Source organism: Sphaeramia orbicularis, chromosome 11 (assembly GCF_902148855.1).
Source record: "Sphaeramia orbicularis chromosome 11, fSphaOr1.1, whole genome shotgun sequence".
Classification (NCBI taxonomy): domain Eukaryota; kingdom Metazoa; phylum Chordata; class Actinopteri; order Kurtiformes; family Apogonidae; genus Sphaeramia; species Sphaeramia orbicularis.
In genome coordinates this window covers 55,309,207-55,332,484 of record NC_043967.1, presented here as the reverse complement: position 1 = coordinate 55,332,484, position 23,278 = coordinate 55,309,207, and the positions used below count along the sequence as shown (strand labels likewise).

General features: G+C 36.5%; 2 protein-coding genes across 2 annotated transcripts in view; both read right to left on the bottom strand.

The window, feature by feature from the left end:
* LOC115428710 (major histocompatibility complex class I-related gene protein-like) overlaps positions 1-23,278 on the bottom strand; it is a 147,365-nt gene that overhangs the window by 27,430 nt on the left and 96,657 nt on the right. The window lies entirely within an intron of this gene.
* Positions 8,711-21,347, bottom strand: LOC115428711 (H-2 class I histocompatibility antigen, Q10 alpha chain-like). The gene is made up of 10 exons (XM_030147894.1): positions 21,176-21,347; positions 17,465-17,737; positions 16,646-16,936; positions 14,177-14,461; positions 13,269-13,400; positions 12,663-12,725; positions 11,968-12,000; positions 11,815-11,853; positions 11,167-11,217; positions 8,711-9,229 (listed from the first exon to the last, which is right to left on the bottom strand). Exons 1-10 carry the CDS (start codon positions 21,237-21,239, stop codon positions 9,150-9,152), a joined length of 1,311 nt encoding a protein of 436 aa, XP_030003754.1. The 5' UTR covers positions 21,240-21,347; the 3' UTR covers positions 8,711-9,149.

The window sequence follows — 23,278 nt, the reverse complement described above, 5'->3', positions numbered from 1 at the left end:
CAACTCTATATATAAAGTGTCATGAGAGAACTTTTTGTGATCTGGCGCTATATAAATAAATTTGATTGATTGAGTGATTTAATTGGTTTTCCCTGTAAGTCGCTTTGGAAAAAAGCGTCTGCCAAATGTGTAAACATAAACATAAACATAAAAATAATTTACTGTTTTTTGCACTAAATCAATGGAAAAAATGGTGTTGTCATTATTTATAGGTTCTAATGATATTATTTTGAGTTTGATCCCTAACTTGCACTTTGCAAATTCATCCTGTGGGCCGGATCGGAACCTTTGGCGGGCCGGTTTTGGCCCCAGGCCGCATGTTTGACACCTGTGCTCTAAAGTGAGCAGAAATGGCTGCGTTTGTTTGTGCTGGTATGGTTTTATAGACTTTTTTTTCTCAACTTTATTGAAAATATTTAGGTAAACAAGACATACATTTTGAACAAACATCAAGATGTCAAAAAGAAAAAGCATTTTGAACAAATAAATTTAAGATAAAATTAAAACCGCAAGCGGTGTTAAGACCCTCACCCTCCCACGTGACCGCCGAGGACACCGACAGTGAGAGGACAGCGTATCGTCGGCTGGATCCGACATTCTGCGAGATAAGCATAATGTTATAATTGTGAAAATGACCACTTCATCGTGACCTCGTCACAGCCACGCCCAACATTTGATCAAAACTGTAGGTGATCACTTTTGATCACACATGTGTTCAGGTGATTTTCCCCCAGTTTGGTCCAAATTGGATGTAAACCCTAGGAGGAGATGATGAAAGGATGAGGGGGGGGATTTTACAGGTCCACACCTCCACCCAATATGGCCGACTTCCTGTTGGGTTTAGGGCGGGGCCATAATGTCATTTTTTACTCGTCCGACCATGGGCTGTCTGGACCAAGTTTCATGTTTGTATGTGAAAAAAATTTGGGGAGGGCTCCCATCTGCGTAATGTATTTTGATTTTTGAGGGGGCGCTACCGAGTCATTTTGCGATATTTTTTGTTGGCGACTTCAAATAAAAAAAATTTTCGCCGGGCTTGAATTTTTGGTCAAAATAAAATTGACTTTTCGTTAATGTTCAGGGGGTCAAATTCACGTTCAAAGAGGTGAAAGAAAAAAAAAAATAATGGAACCATGTGATTTTAATAGGCCATCGCCGACATGTATGTCTGAGCTCAGGCCTAAAAATGAACAGATTTAAAGACACAGAGCAAAACAGACAAATAACAGTTTAAAAAAAACAACATATCTAACAAAAATAAATAAATATATCAGAGAGTTCAGTTTATTTTAAAGAATTTTTTTTTAAAAATAAATTCCCAGGGTGCTAGTGTTTTTTGTTTTTTTTTTGTTAAATATATTTTTCAAATTCCATCAGGAAGATTTTAAACTTTGGGTGTGTTTTTGATATGTTTATTTTTGTGTGTATGAAATTTTCCAAATAAAACAATAAAAAATACAAGAAATTCTAAATTATGAATGTCATGTTCAAAATATGTAATTACATTTTGAGATGTTATAGTTATTTTTTTTTATGGTTTTATAGATATTACAAGATTTATTTTCAGCTGATGACATCACACAACCCCCCCCCCCCCCACCTCCTCAAAACTGAGTGGAAATGGTTGCATTTGTTTGTGTGTAAAGTTTTGTTTGTGCTGTGATGGTTTTATATGGTTTATTACATGTGTTTTCAGCTGATGACGTTCGGCAGGAGCTCCTTCGTCCTGGACTCTCTGCTGTTGTTCATCTCAGCCGTCGTGGTCTGACCTGGTCACATCTTCCAGGTTCCTCTTCCTTGTTTACCTGCTAAAGTTGTTCTGCCAACTATGTTTGAAATTCCAATAAAAAAAACAATGCAAAGCCAGTGTTTTGTTCAGCCCAGGTGAAGGTGGCAGTGGGTTGGACATTCACTGGACAGTCCAAAGCCGTGGCCTTAGGGACCGTCAGTAAATGACCGCTCTGAAGGCTGGACTCAAACTGCTCCTTTAAATGTCATAGAACCAATCAACTGTCACAGCACAATGGCAGCTCCGCAATATTTAGGACTTAACTCCAGGAAACACCATTTAATACAGGGGGGTCAAACATGCGGCCCGGGGCCCAAATCCGGACCCCCAAAGGTTCCAGTCGGGCCCACAGGATGACTTTAAAAAGCACAAATACAATGTGATGTCAACTAAAATAACAGCATCATGACCCAGAAATAATGACTCCAAGTTTTCATAGTTTAATGTGAAAAACCTAATATTACATTACAGTTACATATTACATTAACCCTTTCATGCATACTGGTCAGTCCAGTGGTCAGTCCAGTGGTCAGTTCTTCTCCAGCTGTTCTCTTGTACATTCATGGGTTTGGTTGTTTTAGTTCCAGATCAGCCACAGTGGACACTAATGCACCATCCCATAATAATACACTGACATTCAGAGCATTACTGTAACGTTCCTGTTCTAAATAAATCTGATCTGAACTAACATGTGAGTGGAAATCAACTGCTAAATGTTTTTACTGTAATTAACACTTTTCTTTAACAAAAAGTTGTTTTTTTTTTCATCTCTCTCCATGAAGTGAGTAAAAACTACTTCAGAGTATGTTCAAATGTGAGCGTTAACAGCATTAAACATGTTTTATGTCATAGTTTTCACACAGTTTATCACTTTATGATGATGGGTTTTAAATGTTTCTTTGCTTCAAAAATTAAACTCTTAATCAGCCCTGAGCATTGTGAAGAGGAGTTGATAATATTATTTATTGTTTTTTTCCCTCTTTTTTTTCTGTTTAATAGGTCTGTAGGTTTGTTGTATATATTTTGTGTGTGTGTGTGTGGTTCCTTATGTCTAAGTACATGTTTATGTCAATGTATAATTAAAAAAAAAAATTATATAAAAAAAAAAAAGATGTCTTGAAATAAGATTTTTTTTAATCTTTCAAGTTCTTATATCTCACTTTAGGTGACTATGTCTTATTTTAAGTGTGATGAGATATTTTGACTAAAAATGAGAAAAATACACTTGGTAAGATTTTGATTTTTGCAGTGAAATTAAGCAGGAATTCAAACAGGTCGTAGAAATCCACTCAATTTTTGCCCAAATGAATGTAAAGATAGTTCTGCAGCAGCTGGAGGGTTCAAATTCAAACTGTCTGAACTATGAGGGTCCAAATACACAAAGAAATGAAGCACAGACTAAGAAAAAAGTGGGTTTAGACAAATATGAGCCCTTTAAATAATAATAAAACAAAATGGTGTCCAGTTGAGTGCACATTTTTGTAACTCCATAGAAAATAGTGACATAAAAATTTCAATTGCATTGTTTTTTTCATGCCTAAAGATGAATAAAAACACTCAAGAAAAAAAATATCGTCTAATGTTCTCATAATTCATGCATGGAAGGGAACAGGAAGAATAATGTTCAAACTTCACTTTCAAAAGTTCAGGTTTTTCACATTTTATTGTTGAAGGATACTTTGTAAATGTTAATATTTTCATAATTTAATGTAAGTTTTTTCACTAAAACTAAGAGAAGAATTTGGAGTTCATTATGTATAAAGATGAAGCTTTTTTTCCAGTATTTCAGCAGCTGAAAAAAAACCCTGTTCATAATGTTTTCAGCAGAAATAAAAACACCTGCACCACAAAGAACGACAGGACGTTTTTATTTTTTTAAGGCAAAACTGAAAAAGAGCAAAAGATAAAATCAGTTCAACACACATTATTTAACCCCGAAGGGAAATTGAAGAAGTGCATGAACGTAGCTTTAAAAGGCAATATTAAAATAAATGGTGATTTAAAAAAAACCTTTAGGGAAGAATAAACTCACCCAGATAGTCTGGATTTGGAGTAAAACGTAAATAAAAACCTAATGCAGTGATTCACAAAGAGCTTTTAAACATACTTTATAGAAGCACTGTGTTCGAACAGGATGTAAAATGCACAAACAGTTGAATATTTTCAACTTTAAACATTCGACTAATTTTCTACATTTGACCCAAACTGTAACAGAAGAATGAAAAACAGTTTGATCATTTGTTTTAAAGATGAAGCTTTTTTTTTTTTCCCAGTATTTCAGCAGCTGGAAAAAAAAAAACCCGTTCATAATGTTTTCAACAGAAATAAAAACACCTGCACCACAAAGAACAACAGGACGTTTTTATTGACGTTCGACAACATCAATTACAACAAAAGCTTAAAAAACAGAAGGTGCTTTAATAAAAACATGGAAATATGAGTTTGTCTGAGTCCGCTTCACTTCCATGGAACTTCCTCAGTGTTTTCTGTCGTCTTCGACCACAGTGGTCGGATGGACAGACCGGCTTCATGCTCCGTTAATGATAGACTGGACGGAAAGTCACATTTTCTTCATTTTACTCAGTTTTCAATTTGATTTGTTCAGTACAGAAAAAAAAAGTGTAACAGTGATAATAAAGGTGTATTCGATTGTAAATATAATATAAATATAATTGTAAATTTAAGGCAATACTGAAAAAGAGCAAAGGATAAAATCAATTCAACATGTTTTTTGTCCTTGAGGGGAAATTTAAAAAGTGCATGAAAGTAGCTTTAAAAGCCAAAATTATAATAAATAGTGATTAAAAAAAACCTTTAGGGAAGAATAAACTCACCCAAACAGTCTGGATTTAGAGTAAAATGTAAAAAGTATAATACATTAATTCACAATGATCTTTTAAACGTAAGATTTATAAATGACAAAACATGCAAAAATGAGAACTTTTTTTTTTGTTATTGAACGTTTTTAGAGGGTTTTTTTTGCTGTTTTTTTTTTTTTTTTTTAACATTTAATTTTCATATTTTTATTGGTATATTTTCTTAGAACTATATCCTGTTGTATCACTGTAAAATGTTTAACGGGTGAAAAGAAAGAAACAATAAAGAGTGAGTTACAAAAAAATGAGTGAAAACCTTTTTTTATGTTGAATGTGTTTTGTTTTTTCTTTCTTCTCAGTCATTAAACATTTTACAGTGATACTACAGGATATAGTTGTAAGAAAATATATCTATAAAAATATGAAAATCAAATGTAAAAAAACAAAGAAAAAACAGCAAAAAAAACCCAATAAAAAATGAGTTACAAAAAAATGAGTGAAAACCTTGTTTTTTGTTGAATGTGTTTTTTTTTTACATTTGATTTTCATATTTTTATAGGTATATTTTCTTACAACTATATCCTGTTGTATCACTGTAAAATGTTTAACGGGTGAAAAGAAAGAAACAATAAAAAGTGAGTTACAAAAAAAATGAGTGAAAACCTTTTTTGTTGAATGTGTTTTTTTTCTTTCTTTTCACTCATTAAATATTTTGCAGTACAACAGGATATAGTAATAAGAAAATAAATCAATAAAAATACGAAAATCAAATGCAAAAAACAAAGAAAAAACAGCAAAAAAAAAACAAAAAACAAAAAGTGAGTTAAAAAATGAGTGAAAACCGTTTTTTTTGTTGAATGTGTTTTTTTTTTTTTCTGTTTTTTTACATTTGATTTTATATTTTTATTGGTATATTTTCTTATAACTCTCTCCTGTTGTACTGTAAAATGTTTAACGGGTGAAAAGAAAGAAAAAACAATAAAAAGTGAGTTCCAAAAAAAGTGAAAACCTTTTTTTTTGTTGAATGTGTTTTGTTTTTTCTTTCTTTTCACTCATTAAATATTTTGCAGTACAACAGGATATAGTAATCAGAAAATATATCAATAAAAATATGAAAATGAAATGTAAAAAACAAAGAAAAAACAGCAAAAAAAAAAAACAAAACAAAACAATAAAAAGTGAGTTAAAAAATGAGTGAAAACCGTTTTTTTTGTTGAATGTGTTTTTTTTTTTTTTTTCTGTTTTTTTACATTTGATTTTATATTTTTATTGGTATATTTTCTTATAACTCTCTCCTGTTGTACTGTAAAATGTTTAACGGGTGAAAAGAAAGAAAAAACAATAAAAAGTGAGTTCCAAAAAAAAAAAAAAAGTGAAAAAATTAACCAAAAAACTTTGAAACTTTGACATAAAAGTGAATACTCAGTTCTGTTAAAGTGCGGTAAAATACGACTGATGCAAAAAAAAAAGCAAACGGTGCCGAACGAAGCCATATTCTGTGTCTGAGGAGTCGTAGCGTCACGACGTTAAGTCTAAACAGAAACATTTAAATAGTTCCTAAAGTAAAGTAGCACTGATATACATAAAACCAAAGTGTCAGTAGGTGGCAGTCTAATACCAGAGACACCAGGACGTCACAGCCATGGAACGAATACCAGTAAAACCATAAACTGGTAAAACTCCTGATGGTTAGAAGTACAGTTTAAATTCTAATTATTATTAAAACCGTGTTCCAGTTCTGTCTTCTGTCCATAAGGTTCCATCTTTAACGCACATTTGTATGTTTGACGTTTACATGTTAATATTTGAATGTTTGATACAGAAAAGACATTGTACCGACTATTTTGTTGTGTTTTTTTTTCCGAATAAAACTTGGTTAAAGTCTTTCAGTGTGTGTACAAGTACATTTTGAACATGCTGAGGACATTTCAACAATACTGTGATAATAATAATAATAATAATAATAATAATAATAAGCGTGATAATTAGTGGAGTAAGAAAATATCGGTTCTGCAGTAAATTGCGATATTTCATTTCACATTCCTGTATGCGCCTTCCCTCAGTGAACTGCACAGCTGTCGTTGCCTCTGGAAGGCCCCGCCCCCTGGTCATCACCTGCTGCCATCAGACAGGCGCCACAGAGGGCGAAAAACGACAACACACTCAGCAACTGGTTTTATGCTAATGCTATTTGTGTACTGAATTTAGTACACAAATAATTTTACTCTTATTTTAATCTGACAGTTTTTTTATAATGTTCTTATACTTGTTGGTTCAGTTGGTGTGTGTTGCTTTTATATTTATTTGTGTTTTTAAATGCACTTTAAAGGTTTGCACTTTGAATTTTGTCGTTTGTATTGGGCGATGACAAAGATTATTCTATTCTATTCTATTCTCACAATACTGTATGGATATTAAAAAGTACTGTATGTATATTTTTAGATATTTATTCAAATGCAGATATTGTGGAGGTGAATTTTTCTTTTTTGTTTATATTTTATTTATTCTTATTTATCACTTTTTTATTCAATAATGTTCGTTCCTTAGTTTGGATTGAACTCAAATCCTGTTCTGATGTTAGTTGTGAACTAATAGAATCTGAACATTTGAACAGGATCTGAAACTGGAATGTCTGGAAAACACAATTTCAGTTTGAACACAGTTTGAACATTTGCTGATAGAATATTAGATCCTGTTGGGATCAAATACAAATGTGTTTAGGATTTGTGCAGATTTCTGCTGGAATTCAGTTCTTCCAGGAAATAATCATTTAAATAAAAAAGAAACAAACATAAAATTGTCTTTTTAACAGTATCATGATATATTGTGATATATCGTATTGTGATCCTAGTATTGTGATTTGTATCGTATCACCACTTTCTTGCCGATAAACAGCCCTAGTGATAATTCCGAACAAAATAACCATGATATGAAATTTTTTATAGCGTTCCATCTCTCAGGTCACATGACTGAACCAGGTCTGGTTTTAGTCTGACACCGTAGAAGGTTCATCCTGATAAAGGCAGCAGTAGCTTATGTGTGGACTTCAGCATCTGAAGAACCCTTCAGCGCAGTAATACTGTTATTTTAGCAAAAAACACAATAAAAAATAAATGCGAGTAGTGCACCATCCACCCATCGTCTGCACACTTCATTATGTATGTTTTTTCATTCGCTAATCCTTCGAGTTTCAGCAAATATTCTGCTGTTTCTGCGAACTGTTGCAATTGTTTTTCGTACTTTCACCTTTTATACTTTTCTACAACTTTCAGCCTTTACCGTTTTCATTTTTTTAACCGTTAAAATGAATAAAAAAAACTCCTTCAAACTTCCTCCACCTTCAGCTTCAACCACTTCCACTAACTCTGCTTCTTCACTCAGACTTTCAGCGTTTACGCTTTAATTCCGCTTTTGGACGTTTTTATTCTCTGTTTGGACTTTTTCGGTTTAGTTTATAACGAGAGCCTTAAACGGATCAAACCGGTGATGTCACACGTGTGAAACCCTTCTGATTGGTGGGTTGGACTTCAGCTCTGATTCCTTTATTTGACGTGTGCAGTTGGACGTCCTTTGACCTGTTTACAGGTTGACTCCTTCAGCTCTCATGTTGGTTTAATGTCAACTCCAATCATCTGGCAGAAATTTACATTTCAACTCAAGTGCACATCTGAAACTGCAGCTGACCTTCAAAATAAAAGCCTGCAGTACGTAACAGTCTGGATTGAATGGGGGGGGTTAGCGCTAGCCTTGCAGTCGAACACTTCCAGTCAGCTCCTCCTCCCCTAAAGAGGTCATTTGCTCCGACTTGCGAACTGTCTTCAAAGTCCTTCGACTAATGCTAATGTGTTGATGGTGGGCGGGGCTAATAGGCTCCGTATTAAACACGTATTAAAGTAGAACCTCACAAAATGTTCCCAGTTCTCCACTATGCGACAAGTGGATACAACTTTATTCTGGTAAATCATATTTTTCCCACCTGTTTTTAAATTACGACGTTATTCTCATACTATTACGACTTTATTCTTGAAATATGACGACATCAGACATTATTCTCATAATATTACGACTTCATTCTTGTAAAATTATGAACCTTTTTTGTGTTCAACTTTATTCTCATAAAATTACGGGTTTTATCTCGATATTTTATGACTTTATTCTCGTAGTGACAGGTGTTTTTATTTTCTTATGTGGTCCTAATACACCGTGGAAAAATTCCAAAATAAAAGCATGTAAAAATATTTCTGTGATGTTAGATTTTACAGACTTTTTGAAGATGCTACATTTTGGGGTCTTCTTCATGGAGCAGTTTAACGTGTTTAGGCTGATTCATATCTTTAACCTTCTTACACCGTTTACCGCCTTCAACTATTTCAGATGGATTCAACAGTTACATATGAACTCTGCAGACGCTGGAGGTTTTCAGTCACACATACTGTTTGAATGCACCACCACACTGACCTGGTGTTAGAGTCACAGCGACATATGAGTGCAAAGCGTGTTAAACTCAGGCGACTGCGTTAAATGTTAAAGATTCCAGAGAAACTTCACACAGATTTCTTTTCCCGGACAGAACCATCTGATCCATCGCTGACCCCGCTGTTGGATCTGCTGTTCGATCCCTTGTCTGAGGACGTGAACATAAATGTGGTTAGAGTCGGTTCTGCTGTGGTTTTATTTGGACTCGAAAATCTAAAACTAGTCCCAGTGTTCCTGTACGTCAGCGTCTGATGTGGATCAGAACCAGTTGAATGTGTGAGGTTGTCTGGTTCTGGTCTATGTTTCAGTCCTGGTTCTGGTCTATGTTCCAGTCCTGGTTCTGGTCTATGTTCCAGTCCTGGTTCTGTTCTATGTTTCAGTCCTGGTTCTGGATCCACATCAATCTAACTATAGAAGTGGACGGGACTTTCACTGGAGGAGAACTGAACTTGTCCAATCACAGTCCATATCTGACTTCTATCAGTGACCAATAGGAACTAGACTGATATCTGGAACCATGTACATGTTCTAAAGCAGGGCTCTCAAACTCATTTTAGTTCAGTTCCACATTCAGCCCAATTTGATCTGCAGTGGGCCAGACCAGTAAAATAATAACAATAAAAAGTAAAATTATATTATGGTAAGGTTTACGTCTACAAAGTTTTCTTAAAAATCTAAATAACATGAACAACTTGAATTGCCTTAACAAAAACCAATTGTAATTTTAACAATATTCTGCCTCAGTTTATGAGTTTATCATTTACACATGTGCATTACAATCGCACAAAACATTTAATAACAGGCAGAATATTGGTAAAATTAAATTTACTTTTCTTAAGACATTTCTGTTTGTTCATATTTGTTCAGGTTATTCACATTTTTTGTACAGGATAGTTTGTTTATGTAAACATTTTCATGTAACTTTACTTTTTTACACTTAAAATCTGCAGTTATCATTATTTATAGGTTATTATGATAGTGTTTTTCTGGTCTGACCCAATTGAGATCTAATTGGTTTATATGTGTCTGTATGGAACCTGAATTAAAATCCCATAATCCCATGGGCCAGATTTGGCCCCCGGGCCACATGTTTGACACCTGTGCTCTAAACCATCAACATATGGACCAGTAGAAGGAAAGGAACATTTAGAATATTTCAACAACAAAAATGAACAAAATAATCAACAAAATGAACAAAAATGAACAAAAAAAGCATCAAAATGAACAAAAAAATGATCAAAATAATCCAGAAAATAAACAAAATAATCAATAAAATGAACAAAATAATCAACAAAATGAACAAAAAAATGATCAAAATAATCCAGAAAATAAACAAAATAATCAATAAAATGAACAAAATAATCAACAAAATGAACAAAAAAATCATCAAAATAATCCACAAAATAATCAAGAAAATGAACAAAATAATGATCAAAATTAACAAAATAATCAAAAAAAAAAAAAAAAATCCACAAGATGAATAATATAATGATGAAAATGAACAAAATAATCAACAAAATGAACAAAATAATCAACAAAATGAACAAAAAAATGATCAAAATAATCCAGAAAATAAACAAAATAATCAATAAAATGAACAAAATAATCAACAAAATGAACAAAAAAATCATCAAAATAATCCACAAAATAATCAAGAAAATGAACAAAATAATGATAAAAATTAACAAAATAATCACAAAAAAAAAAAAAAAAAAAAAATCCACAAGATGAATAATATAATGATGAAAATGAACAAAATAATCAACAAAATTTTAAAAAATTAAAACAAAAATCCACAAAATGAACAAAAAAAATCCACAAAATGGATAAATATATTATTGTGAATATTTATGTTTATGTATATGTACACATTGGTAACTTGTTTTGTACTTTTCTCAAACCCTTTATGACCTAGCGTCTGTGTTATGGGAGTTTTGCTTTCGGGGCAGGGCCAGTAAATTCCCTTTTCTCCACTCAATGGGAGGAGCAGGTTGACCTTCACTCTACATTTCTATTAATCTGACACTTTTCCCACGTCATCCATCTGTTGGATGGATGAATTTGCACATGAATCCAAACACTCACCGGAGTCGGAGGAAACCCCAAAGTAACCGCTGTCGCCTGAATGGGAACCTTCTGCAAAGAAACACAAACACAGCCACGTCAGTGACAACGGCACGGTTTCAGAAACAACAGATAAACCAGAAAAGGCTCCTGAGTTCTGTCCAAATCCTACAGGGTTATTCAAAAACAATCAACTGATTTCACGACGCATCGCTTCAGTTCTCAAGCATCTTCATGGAATGAGTCGGTGAGTTTCCTCAGTTCTGAACGGCTGCCACAGGGGGCGCTGTGGTCACCTCGTTCCTCTGGCAACATTCCGTTGTTTGTTTACCCTCAGTCCTCAGCAAAAGGCCTTCTGCGTTCTTGAGTTTGTGAAAACAAATTCGGTTGTCACGGTGCTGCGTGCTTTTCAAAGGCGTTTTGACATTAATCCGCCCTCACCTAAGAACCCCCACTACCCACTGACCACAATGACCTTAAAGATCGAATAACAACGGCGTCAACTCAGTGGATGGTGATCTGCTGATACACTTCTGGCAGGAATTTTCTGATCGCACTGACCTCTCTTTGACTGAACACGTCTTTAACAGATTAGTTCAGATAATATGACATTTATGACATTACTTTGATCCCAGTAACAAACGGTACAAAACTGAGTCCAGGTCTTACCTTTGACCTCCTTGGGTGGTTCCAGTGGAACACGATCATCTGAAAATAAAAACAGCAATAACCCACAGAAGTGTTTTTATTTTTACCTTTAGATCACAGATCAAAGATGATCGATCTGAAACAAATATTCAGTCCACAGACAGTTACACTTACAGACAGTGGAAAACCCATTTCCAGGATGGGAGGCTGTGAGAAAACAGAACAAAAACAAACATGTGTTTAGTCACTTTGTACAATTATTTTTCTTACTGGCAAAAGTTAAACATGTCATTAGTTTAGTCATCGTGTGTGACACTTAATAAATAAAATACTAATTAAACACCACAGCTGTCTGTGTGAGCCTGGATACAACCCAACTGTAAATCTGACAGATGTTTATGTTTGGAATTCAGACAGAAAATCTGAAAGGAACAGGAGACAAGTTCAAAACACAATGAAAACAGAACCAATAAAACATAAAGAATAATCAGTTAAAATAAAGTAACAGATCAGAGGTCAGATAGAACCCTTTCAGATGTTCTAAGGTCAGATATGGTGAGTGTCGTCTGCATAGTTGTGACAGAACACATTATTGCTGCGTATTAACTGGCCCAGGGTCAACATGTAAAGACTGAACAAGAGGGGTCCGAGGATGGACCCCTGGGGGACCCCACAGGTCACTGCCATTTGGTCTGACACACAGTTTCCAATTTGAACAAAATACTTCCTGTCCTCAAGGTAGGACTAGAACCATTTCAGGGCAGGACCACAGATGCCTACCCAGTCCTCTAACCTCTGAAACAAGATCACATGATTGACTGTGTCAAACCCAGTGCTCAGATCCAGCAGGACTCAGACTGAGACTTTACCTTTATCTGTGTTCAGAGGGATGTCATCGGTCACGTTGAACAGAGCAGTCTTTGGCCTGAAACCTGAGCAGAAATCAAATGGAAGAACATCATCAAACTGACTGGACCAGACTGTACCTAATAAAGTGGCCACTGAGTGTACACGTCAACAGTAGATTTTCACCACGTCTACCAGCTCTAATCAGAGGTAAATAATACTAACTAGAACATGGAGTTCGTCAGTATGAGGTTCAAATATGTGTAGGACAGTTCTGATCTGTTCAGGTACACGGAATTAGACCGGCTGCAAAGTTTTCAAACACCAATAACCCGTATCCCATAGCAACGAATACTGCATAATTCCCATAGAAACAAATACAGCATCATTATCATAGCAACGAATACAGCATCATTCAGTTTGGATTGGAAAACTCCTAACTCCACAGAAAACATGCATACTTCCAGAAGCCTTGAAGGTGATTATATTTTATATATTATATAAAAAAGGTTGAACTGACATGTGGATGAATGATAATTCATGTATGTAAATATATAAAGTTGAAGTTTATTTCAGACTGAATAACTAACATGGTGAAGGCTGTGCAGTGTACAGCCTGGTGCTCTTACCAAATTTACCTTTTTTGTACAGGACCAAAAGGACAAACCCAAGCACAAATAAGGCCAACACTGCAGCCAAAATAATGAAGATGACTGGTCCAGGAGGGTCAGGGTCAGGGTTAGGGTTAGGCAGTTTACCATCTACAAAACAAACCAACATTCACATCAGCGTCACATTCTGCCGTTTTTAACATCGTATGTTTTTGCAGAGTAATGATACTTCAGCTCCAACTCCAGTGAAGTTGGAACGCTGTGAAAAATACAACACGTTCAACTAAATACACTTCAGTGACGAAACATTTATTTACAAATGCATGACCTTTGCTGCTTTTTACAAATATTCGCCTGTTTTGAATTTGATGCCTGCAATAACTGGAACAGAGGGAAAAAAAAGAACGTAACGTGCACACAACTGAAAACCCTTGGCCTCCAGTCCACGCCAAAGTTTTTGCACATACAGACAGATAATGTGCCGAACCCCCCCACTAATGGACCTCAATCCACACCTCAATACATAATTCTACAAGTAACGCAACAGACCTATATATGATGTATTAATAAGGCTGTGAGAAAGTTAAAAGTGAGCTCCCCACCCCTCTCCTCATCCTTGTTGTTGACTATCTGGAATGTGTTACGGGCATTAAATTCAAAATGAGCAAATATTTACAAACAGCAATAAAGTTGATCAGTTTGAACATTAAATATATTGTCACTGTAGAGTTTTCAAATGAATAAAGGTTAAAAAGGAGTTGAAAATCAGTGTCTTCTGTTTTCATTTACACAGCAGCCCAACTTTAATGGAACTGGGGTTGTACATATGTGTTCAAATCATAAACACCTGCAGGTTTGTTATGTTTTAAAATCAGAAAAACACATTTATTTTGGTTTCGGATCAGTGATCTAAACAAACTTCTCACCCCAAACCTTTGTTATTTCAAAACCGGTTGAATGATGTACGACGTAACAGGAGTACATGGCCACGTCGGTGCGTAGAATCACCACGCTGTCTCGTCTCTGGTAGGTGTAGTCTTCATTTGGTCGAGATCCTGTGCTCATCACGCCGTCGTCTTCAGTAAGAATTCGACTGTTCCTTTTGATGTGAATATCTATTTCTGGTGGGTAGAAACCAGTGGCCATGCAGTTCAAAACCACATTTGTCTTAGACCTGGCGTTATTTGCGAACACGTACACTTCAGGTGGTTCTGGAAGGAGAAAACATAAAAGAGCTCAGGTTTGTAGTGAAGACACACACAGATTAAACTGCATGTGCCTGCAGTTCCATTTTAATAAATGTATTTTCATGTTTAATTACTATTACCTGTGTTTGTCTGCAGGGTTGAGTCACTTAGGCTACATTCACACAGCCGGTCTTAATGCACAATTCGGATTTTTTTGTGAAATCCGATTTTTTGTGCGCTCGTTCATATTACAAATTAAATGCGACTTCTATCAGTTCTCAGTCTGAACTGAATGCGACCCTGAAGTGACCCACATGAGCAAAAGAGGTCCTGATGGAATACGTGACCACGCAGACACACACTGTGTATACAGAAGGAAATATGGAGGCATCTGGTATCGGCGTGTGTGTGTGGAACTGGAAAAGTTTCTCTACAACCGCAGTCAGCACCATTACAGTCAAATAATTTTAAGTAGAAGATTAAAAAAGAGCAGAGCCAGGGTTTTTTGCTGGGGCCTTTTGTGGTGCAACGGCTGCTACGTCTGTACAATGGAGTATTTGGATGTGGAGGCAGAGTCAGGAGTGGTGGGATAGTGATGTTAGCAGCTTCACACACACTTCATTCATAATTTTAAAATGACAAAAAGAACCTTTAAATACATCTGTGACCGCCTCTTCGTAACACTCTCACCACAAGACACTCATCTCCGGCGACCTATATCTGTTCACAAGCGTGTTGCAGTTGGGCTGTACTGGCGTTTCAATGACGTAAAGGTCGGATAAATGCGGCCTGGCTGTTCAGACCGACGTCACATTGAGAAATATCCAATATGTATCGGATTTAGGACCACGTATGAAAGCGGCCTGGATTGAATTTGAAAAAAAATCAGATTTGTGCCGTTCAAACTGTCTTTAACAGGTCAGATACAGAATTTAGGCCACATTTAGCTGCAGTCTGAACGTAGCCTTAGATATAAAGCCAAACCCTGGACTGAACAGGAGTACCAGAGTTTACACATAGGTGTTTTACTCAGTAGAAGAAAAGAAATGAGACTACCAAAGCCCATGTCTGACAGTATGGTGAGTCCAGTCCACTTGGTGGACATGCTCTGTCCTATCAAGGACAAACTTGGATATTTCAGCAGATTGGTTATTTGTTCTTGTTACTAATAAAAAACAGATGACTTTTGTTTGTTTCTGCCTGATGCAGCCACACCTTTAGAAACACAAAGAAGATTTTACTGCAGATATTTCATGACTAGTCTGTGACCTGTGGGGAACCACGGGTTGTAGATGTGGTAGTTTTTATGTTGGGGAGAGCAGACTTTTGGGAAAAGATGTGAGTCTATATTTTATAAATAGTAACATAAAATAGTTTAATTAATTCTTTAAAATGTAAACAGTAGTTTAATATACAGTATTAATACCCAAGGGGGTGAATAGTTCGTAAGACGGAAGGGTGGAAGGAGGGGGGGGGGGGGGGGGGGGGGGGGGTTCTCCGGAAGTACCAGGACATACCTTACCTTACCTCTCTCTCTCAGTACACACAGCCCATATGGCTGCAGGCGCCAATGTTAATACCAATATGTCGGACTGCAGGAGTAAATGCGGTGTTCCTGTTTTTAATTTCATTTCCTGTCATACAGCGTGGTCCTGCACTTCTGTCACTGTAAGGGTATTCTACTCCAAAATGAGTAATATCTCCGAAAATATTGGTCCAATCAACTTGCCGAGATATTTAATGTGGAGACGGGACTATTCCTCAACTGTAGGAACTAAATTGGCCTGTTAAAAACGTCTACATTTGTCAGAATTGTGCCGACACGCGCGCACACACAGACGCTCTGAGACCATCCAGTATGATATAGATAATATTTGAGATTGTGTCAAATTTGAAGGATGTCCAAACACTTTTTTCCACCACTGCATGTACTTTGAGGAGGACCTACATATGAGCTGACAGCTGTGCATCATTCTCCACCAATCAGAGCAGACTGCAGGTGGGACGGCCTCCATACAGTCATGAAACTGGTGTTTGGCTCCAAATCACAATACTCAAATCAGTTGATAATCTAGTACTGCTTTATCTTTTATCTTTAATTTCTGTTTTTTAAATCAACTGTTTCTATTATCATCGATGTTTCTACCTTCATAAAATCTGTCTGACATGAACAAACATTCAAACACCAAACAGCTGTGTTCTACGTACTGGAGGTGCGCCTGTCATTCTCCCCGTACTTCAAAAACTTCCTCAGCCAGTCCATGCACTCTTTCTCCAGGTATCCTTTGGTGTAGTCTTTGAGGACCTGCACCTCATCCCACTTCCTCTTGGTCTGCTCTGCTGCTTTCACTGGAGCCACCCACACTGAGCTGGAGTCGTCAAAGGACAGGAAGTCGTCTCCGTCGTAGCTGTACATGTCCAAGCCTTGGCTGTATTCCAGTAACCCGTTACCTTTTTTCACGCCCTCACAGCCGTGTCTCCACTGAAGAACATGGATGTCTGAAAGGCAGACGTTGAAACAATCACTATGGACGTACATGACGGGCTTTTCAGAACCTGGAGTGGAAACCCTGAGGACTGATTTGACCTTCTGTAGGTTCAAGTGGTCTGACTGTCAGACTGATGCACACCTTTAACACTAGAATAAACGTTACTGTGTCCTGAATGACAAAGAAGAGCTTCATTAGCACTGTGACAGATCTGACCATTCCAGATCCTATTTAACATAGAGAAGATTTTGTGTCCATGTTGGAACTGTTGAGTCTTATGCTGTACCTCTCACCTGAGGAGTGCCTCAGGGCTCCATACTTGGCCCTTTTCTCTTCTGCCTTCATTTACTTCCTCTAGGATCAGTTCTCCATAAACATGGAACTGCATTTCATTTATATACCTTTGACAGTCAAATTTATGTACAACTAAGACAGGAAAATGCGTACTCTACGTCACAGCAGAAGAAGTTACTGTGTCCTAAATGACACAGAAGAGCTTCATTAGCGCTGGACATTTTCAACAGGAGTCAGATCTCACCATCGTCGGTCTGGTTCATCCGTTCCTTCAGGATGTCCAGGTTGACTTTGAACCACTGCTGTTTGCTCTTACGGGATCGTGTGCCTTTTTCCCAGTACTCCGGCTCCAGACGCTCCCTCATCCAGTGTGTTTTGGGAGTTTTCACCTGTGTGGTGCTGTCGAAGTAGTCGATTACCCTGGAGTCCAGAATCCCCATGGCCGTGAACTCATGGATACCTGGGATTTTGGGGTCTTTGGAGAGGGCCGTGTAGATGTAGGTCAGGGAGTGTCTGTCTGAAAGTCACAGACACACAAACGGTTACGAATACAAGTAGAACAAGTACAGGGTTTTTTTTTTGTGACCAATTTTTCATCAAATCTGTCAAACCTCAGTCATATCCTCAGTATCATGAATCCGTTAGTCTGTCATTACTCACCTGAATCTCTTGCATCACAGTGAACAGTTTCTTAGTGCCATCCACCAGAAACAAACCATGTGTTTACACACAGACCCAGTAGGTAACTCGGGTAGCTTCGGAATTTTGTCGCAACGTACATTGTGGGAAGCGAAGGCAGGAGCTCCCTTCCCTCTATGCATATTCCTAAAGCCGTTTCCGCGTTTCAGCTGTTTCCGCATCATGTTTGCTTCATCCATATATCATATAGTTGCTCTGCTGCTGCTGCTACCAGGCGGCTGCGTGAATCTCCATTTCCCACAACGCATGTTGTGACAAAATTCCAACGATGCCCGAGTGACCTACAGGCTCTGTTTGTAAACACATGGTTTGTTTATAGTGGATGGCACTAAGAAACTGTTCACCGTAATGGAAGAGATTCAGGTGAGTAATGACAGACAGACTTACAGATTCATGATACTGAGGATTAGGGATGGGAATCGTTAATAATATAACAATTCCGATTCCATTATCGATATTGCTTATTGATCCGATTCCTTATTGATTCTCATTGGGTGAGGGAATAAAAGAGTACAATCGAGTGTGTTTGCATTAACTGTCTTATATTTCCATCTCTGCACAGAAAATAGAACATATACAGTATGCACAAATGGGGGGGGGGGGGGGGCGTACAGTGAAAGTGAAACTAAAGACTCTTTACTAATTCCTCTATTGCCGCATTTCTACTACGTGGAACTGGTTCGAGTCGGCTCAGCTTGTCTCCCATTGTTGTGCACCTCATTTCCTTTCCCTGCTTACCTTCGGAAACTTGTATTTGAGGAGTTATGACGTTTGTTGCCCACACTGGAACCGGCCTGGTGTTCACTCTGCCGCTACATTCACAAGCGCCGCTAAGTAGCATATCAAATACGTGACATTCCTGTAAATGATTCATATGCTGTGGACAAATGTTTGAGGATATTGGAGGGATTCCATCCTTTAGAAGACATGGAAGCTTTGACAGTGTTCCAGTGGACCTGGTTTGGTCTGTTTAGACCTGGTGTGGTCTGTTTAGACCTGGTGTGGTCTGTTTGGACCTGGTGTGGTCTGTTTAGACCTGGTGTGGTCTGTTTAGACCGTTTCTGCCTCAACGCCATGTTGTCTACGTTATGACCAAAACAAAGCAGCATACGTGTGACGTCATCATGCATGCACAACGAAGGCGGAATCGATAAGCAGAATCATTAAGCAGGCAGGCAAACAATTCCAAGGAATCGAGCTACTGGGAACCGGTTCTCAAAAAGAACCGGTTCTCGATTCCCATCCTTATCGAGGATATGACTGAGGTTTGACAGATTTGATGAAAAATTGGTCAGTCTCCCGCAACTTTAATGTCCTTTTTAATGCCACTTTAAACACATTTAATGCCCACGTCCAACTGCAGATACACTTTTATTTATAGTTTAACCCTTTCATGCATACTGGTCACTACAGTAGACAGTTATTCTCCAGCTGTTCTCTTATATATTCATGGGTTTTGTTGTTTCAGTTGCATATCCGCCAACACAGTGGACACTTGTGCATCATCTCATACACTGCAAAAAGTTACTGTAACTTTGCTGTTCTTCATAAACCTGATCTGCAGTAACATGTTTGAGTATAAATCAACTGCTAGTTGTTATTAGACTGTAATTAACAGTTTTCTTAATTTTTTTTTGCATATTATCTCCATGAAGTGAGTAATAACTAGTATTAGAGTATGTTCAAATGTGAGAAAACATCCGATTAGCTGCATGAAAAATGTTTTTATTTCATAGTTTTCATACGGTGTATCATTTTCTGATATTGTGTTTTAAATACGTTTCTTTGCTTCAAAAATTAAACGCATGGTGTCCAGTTGAGTGGACATTTTTATAACGCCATAAAAAATAGGTTAATTAAAAAATGTCAATCACATTATTTTCTTTATGCCTAAAGAGGAATAAAACAACTGCGGTAAAAAATCTTGACTGAGGTTTTGATAATTCATGCATCAAAGGGTTAAAATGCATCAGAAAGTGATATACTGTGTGAAAACTATAAAATAAAAACATTTTAATGCAGTTAATCTGATATTTTCTCACATTTCAGCATACTCTAATATTAGTTTTTACTCACTTTCTGGAGATAATATGCAAAAAAAAAATCACTTTATGTTCAAGACAACTGTTAATTACAGTCTAATAACAATGAGCAATTGATTTCCACTCACACATGTTACTGATCAGGTTTATCCAGAAATGTAAAGTTACAGTAATTGTATGAAAGTCAGTGTATGAGATGGTGTATAAGTGTCCACTGTGTCGGCTGATATGCAAATTTAACAACAAAACCCATGAATATACAAGAGAACAGCTGGAGAAGAACTGTCCACTGGAGTGACCACTGTGCATGAAAGGGTTAAATACATGTTTCTTTGCTTCAAAAAGTAAACAAATGGTGTTCAGATGAGTGGACATTTTTGTAACGCCATAAAAAATAGGTTCTTTAAAGAAATTTTAATCCCATTGGTTATTTCATGCCTAAAGAGGAATAAAAACACTCAAAAAATCTTGACATAAATTTCTCATAATTCATGCACCAAAGGGTTAAAAACATCTTAGGTGTTTATATTGTTATTGACCTGTTTTATTTATTTTCTTTCCTCCTTTAATGGTACCAGAATGCACTGTCTTGACTGTCTTTATGCGTGTCTTGTTTGTATTGTCTTTTTTTTTTTTTTCTTCCTTGGGTTCTGTTTGTTTATCATGTCCAGTGTCAATCTCTCGTATTATGAAAACATTGCTTGAAATTATAAATGTTATACTTGTTAAATGAAAAGTTCTATAAATGTTGATAGTTCTATTAATAAAGTTAAAAAAAAAAACATTCTTATCCTATTATTTTTATTATTTTACTGGTCCGGCCCACTTCAGATCATATCAGGCTGTATGTGGAACCCTGAACTAAAATGAGTTTGACACCCCTGTGTTGGATCCTAAAACACAGCGGTAGATTAAAACACACCAGACACGTCATGTTCAAGTCATTATGGAGGTAAATATGTCTGATATGAAATACTGTTGGTTGGACTCTGACGTCACAGCAGCAAAAAGGAGACGACCCGAGGAGCAAGAACTTAAAGATTTGAGGAAGTAAATACACCTTGAACTGTTGTCTGTTACAGATGTGACTTGTAAGACTTCAACCTTTCACCTAGAATTACACAAACCCTCATAAAACGGTAAATGCGTCACAACCTCAGATGAGTTTCGATTTGACTCAGACTTCTTCATTTATCAAAAAGCCTCAAACTTACCGCTGTTCTCCGTCTCTCCCGTCGCCAGAACACACAAAACGACCAAAAATACGGTTAAAAACATCTTGGTGGTAAAGTTATTCCTCCTGCTGTCGACGAAACGGAAATACTCCAACTGTTTAGACCAGCTTTAACGATCTGCTTTATTTTCTAAAACCGCCATGATCACATACCGGAAGTGAAGCAGGAAGAGGAAACAAGGCGTCAGCGCGAGAACAGCAAATTAAAAAAATAAATAAATAAAGTTTTTACGGTTGACAAACAGCAACACACTGACTCTAGATGTTACAGTTTTGGTTCTCCCATTAATATTAAAAAAAAAAAGATTTATTCCAAATATTCACACAAACTGAGCCGGTTTACCACCGAAAAAGGAGATTTAAGCTTTATTTATCAAGAAGCAAAAGTTATTCCTCCTGCTGTCTGCGGAACAGAAATACTCCGACTGTTTAGACCAGCTTTTTTTCCCCCAAAACACAACCACGTTCTAATATCTTATCATTTCAAACAACGCAGAGAAAAAAACACATCCAAAGCTTGTATTGAAATTACCAACAGAAGCTAGCTAAACCATTTTTTTAAATTTAATTTTTTTTATTGACAATATACACATATACAACTTGGCATCCGTACTAAAGAACATACAAAGGCACGGGTGCAAATAGAAGTACATATGTTTAGACGAGCTTTAACGATATGGTTAATTTTCTAAAACCGCCATCATCACATACCGGAAGTGAAGCCGGAAGTGGAAACAGGGCTTCAGCTCGATTACTGCTAATTTTAAATTTTTTTTAAAAAGTTTTGACAGTTGACAAACAGCAACACACTGAGCTTAGATGTTACAATTTTGACTCTTCCACTAATATTAAAAATAAATTTATTCCAAATATTCACACTGGGGTTCATTCATTCACACAAACTGAGCCGGTTTACCACCGAAAAGGAGACTTGATCTCTATTTATTAAGAAGCAAAAAAAGCCTTTTACAGAACAGAGAACAGTGTGAAAACATGAACACATGAAACACAATCTTTACATGTTTCACCATCTAAAATATATAAAAAATAAACATCTTTCTTAAATTGTTTAACACGACTTAATAATTACTGTTATTTAATTTGTAGGTGCAAATATTTCTGTTGCTTTTTCTCATTTAAATTTAAACACATTTAGCAGAAATGAGTTTTTTTAGGCTTAAAATCAACTAAGAAGTGCACCTATTCTCAGAGGAGAATATAGAAAGAATTACAATATCAATTATCTAATAAATCAAATTCAGTAACACCGGTCAACAATATTTTACAAATGACCGAAGGCACTGAATCTCACATACTTCAATAAAAGTATTAAAACCTGAGGAAAAAAAAAAAAAGCCCAAAGTCCAGTTTATCCGATGTTTTCAATGTACATGATAAAGCATTATTACACATATATGTTGGTTTCTGTCCATTTATCCGATAGATTTATAAATGTTCCTGTTTTATTGATAATTTCCACCGTTTCCACATTTAGACCATCGGCTGTATCTGTGATTCTACAGCCAACCAGCACTTGGACTTTAAGTTTATTAGTGAGGAGGTATTTTACTTGTAATCCAGTGTACCCCAAACAAGAGTAGAAATACATGCACTGCTTACATTCTCAACATCAATTATGTTTTATCTCTTTTGGTTTTCATGTGCTCCACCTCCGTCCTCCACGAGAACCTGAGCCCTTAATAAACATGGTCATTTTGTGTTCTTGGTCCAGTGGAGCTGATCATTTCCTGTGATAAACTGATGGCGAACTGGGTCTGACTTACTTCTGACAGATAAAAGGCACATTAAGTCAGACAGATAAGGCAAAGGAAGTAGTCCCCTTTCAAAATAAAACACCCCACATAAACTCCTGAACACAAAATCACTCTTTAACTTGAAAACAAACCCAAACAAACCATAAAATGGCCGATATGTGGTCTATTTTATCTACGTCTGAAGCATAAAAATCAAGCAAAAATTAGTGAGAGATCAGACAAATGCTACGTTTCTTCCCGAAGCCTGGAAAAGTGGGGTGGATCTGCATCAAAAATACATTCCTATGAGAGTGTTTTTGCTTTTTTTC

Coding starts and splice junctions, on each gene's coding strand:
- LOC115428711 (XM_030147894.1), bottom strand. CDS start 21,239: ATGTTTTTAACCGTATTTTTGGTCGTTTTGTGTGTTCTGGCGACGGGA. Junction 16,937..17,464: donor GATGAACCAGACCGACGATG/GTGAGATCTGAC, acceptor TCTGCCTTTCAG/ACATCCATGTTCTTCAGTGG. Junction 11,218..11,814: donor ACCACCCAAGGAGGTCAAAG/GTAAGACCTGGA, acceptor GTTTCTTTGCAG/AAGGTTCCCATTCAGGCGAC.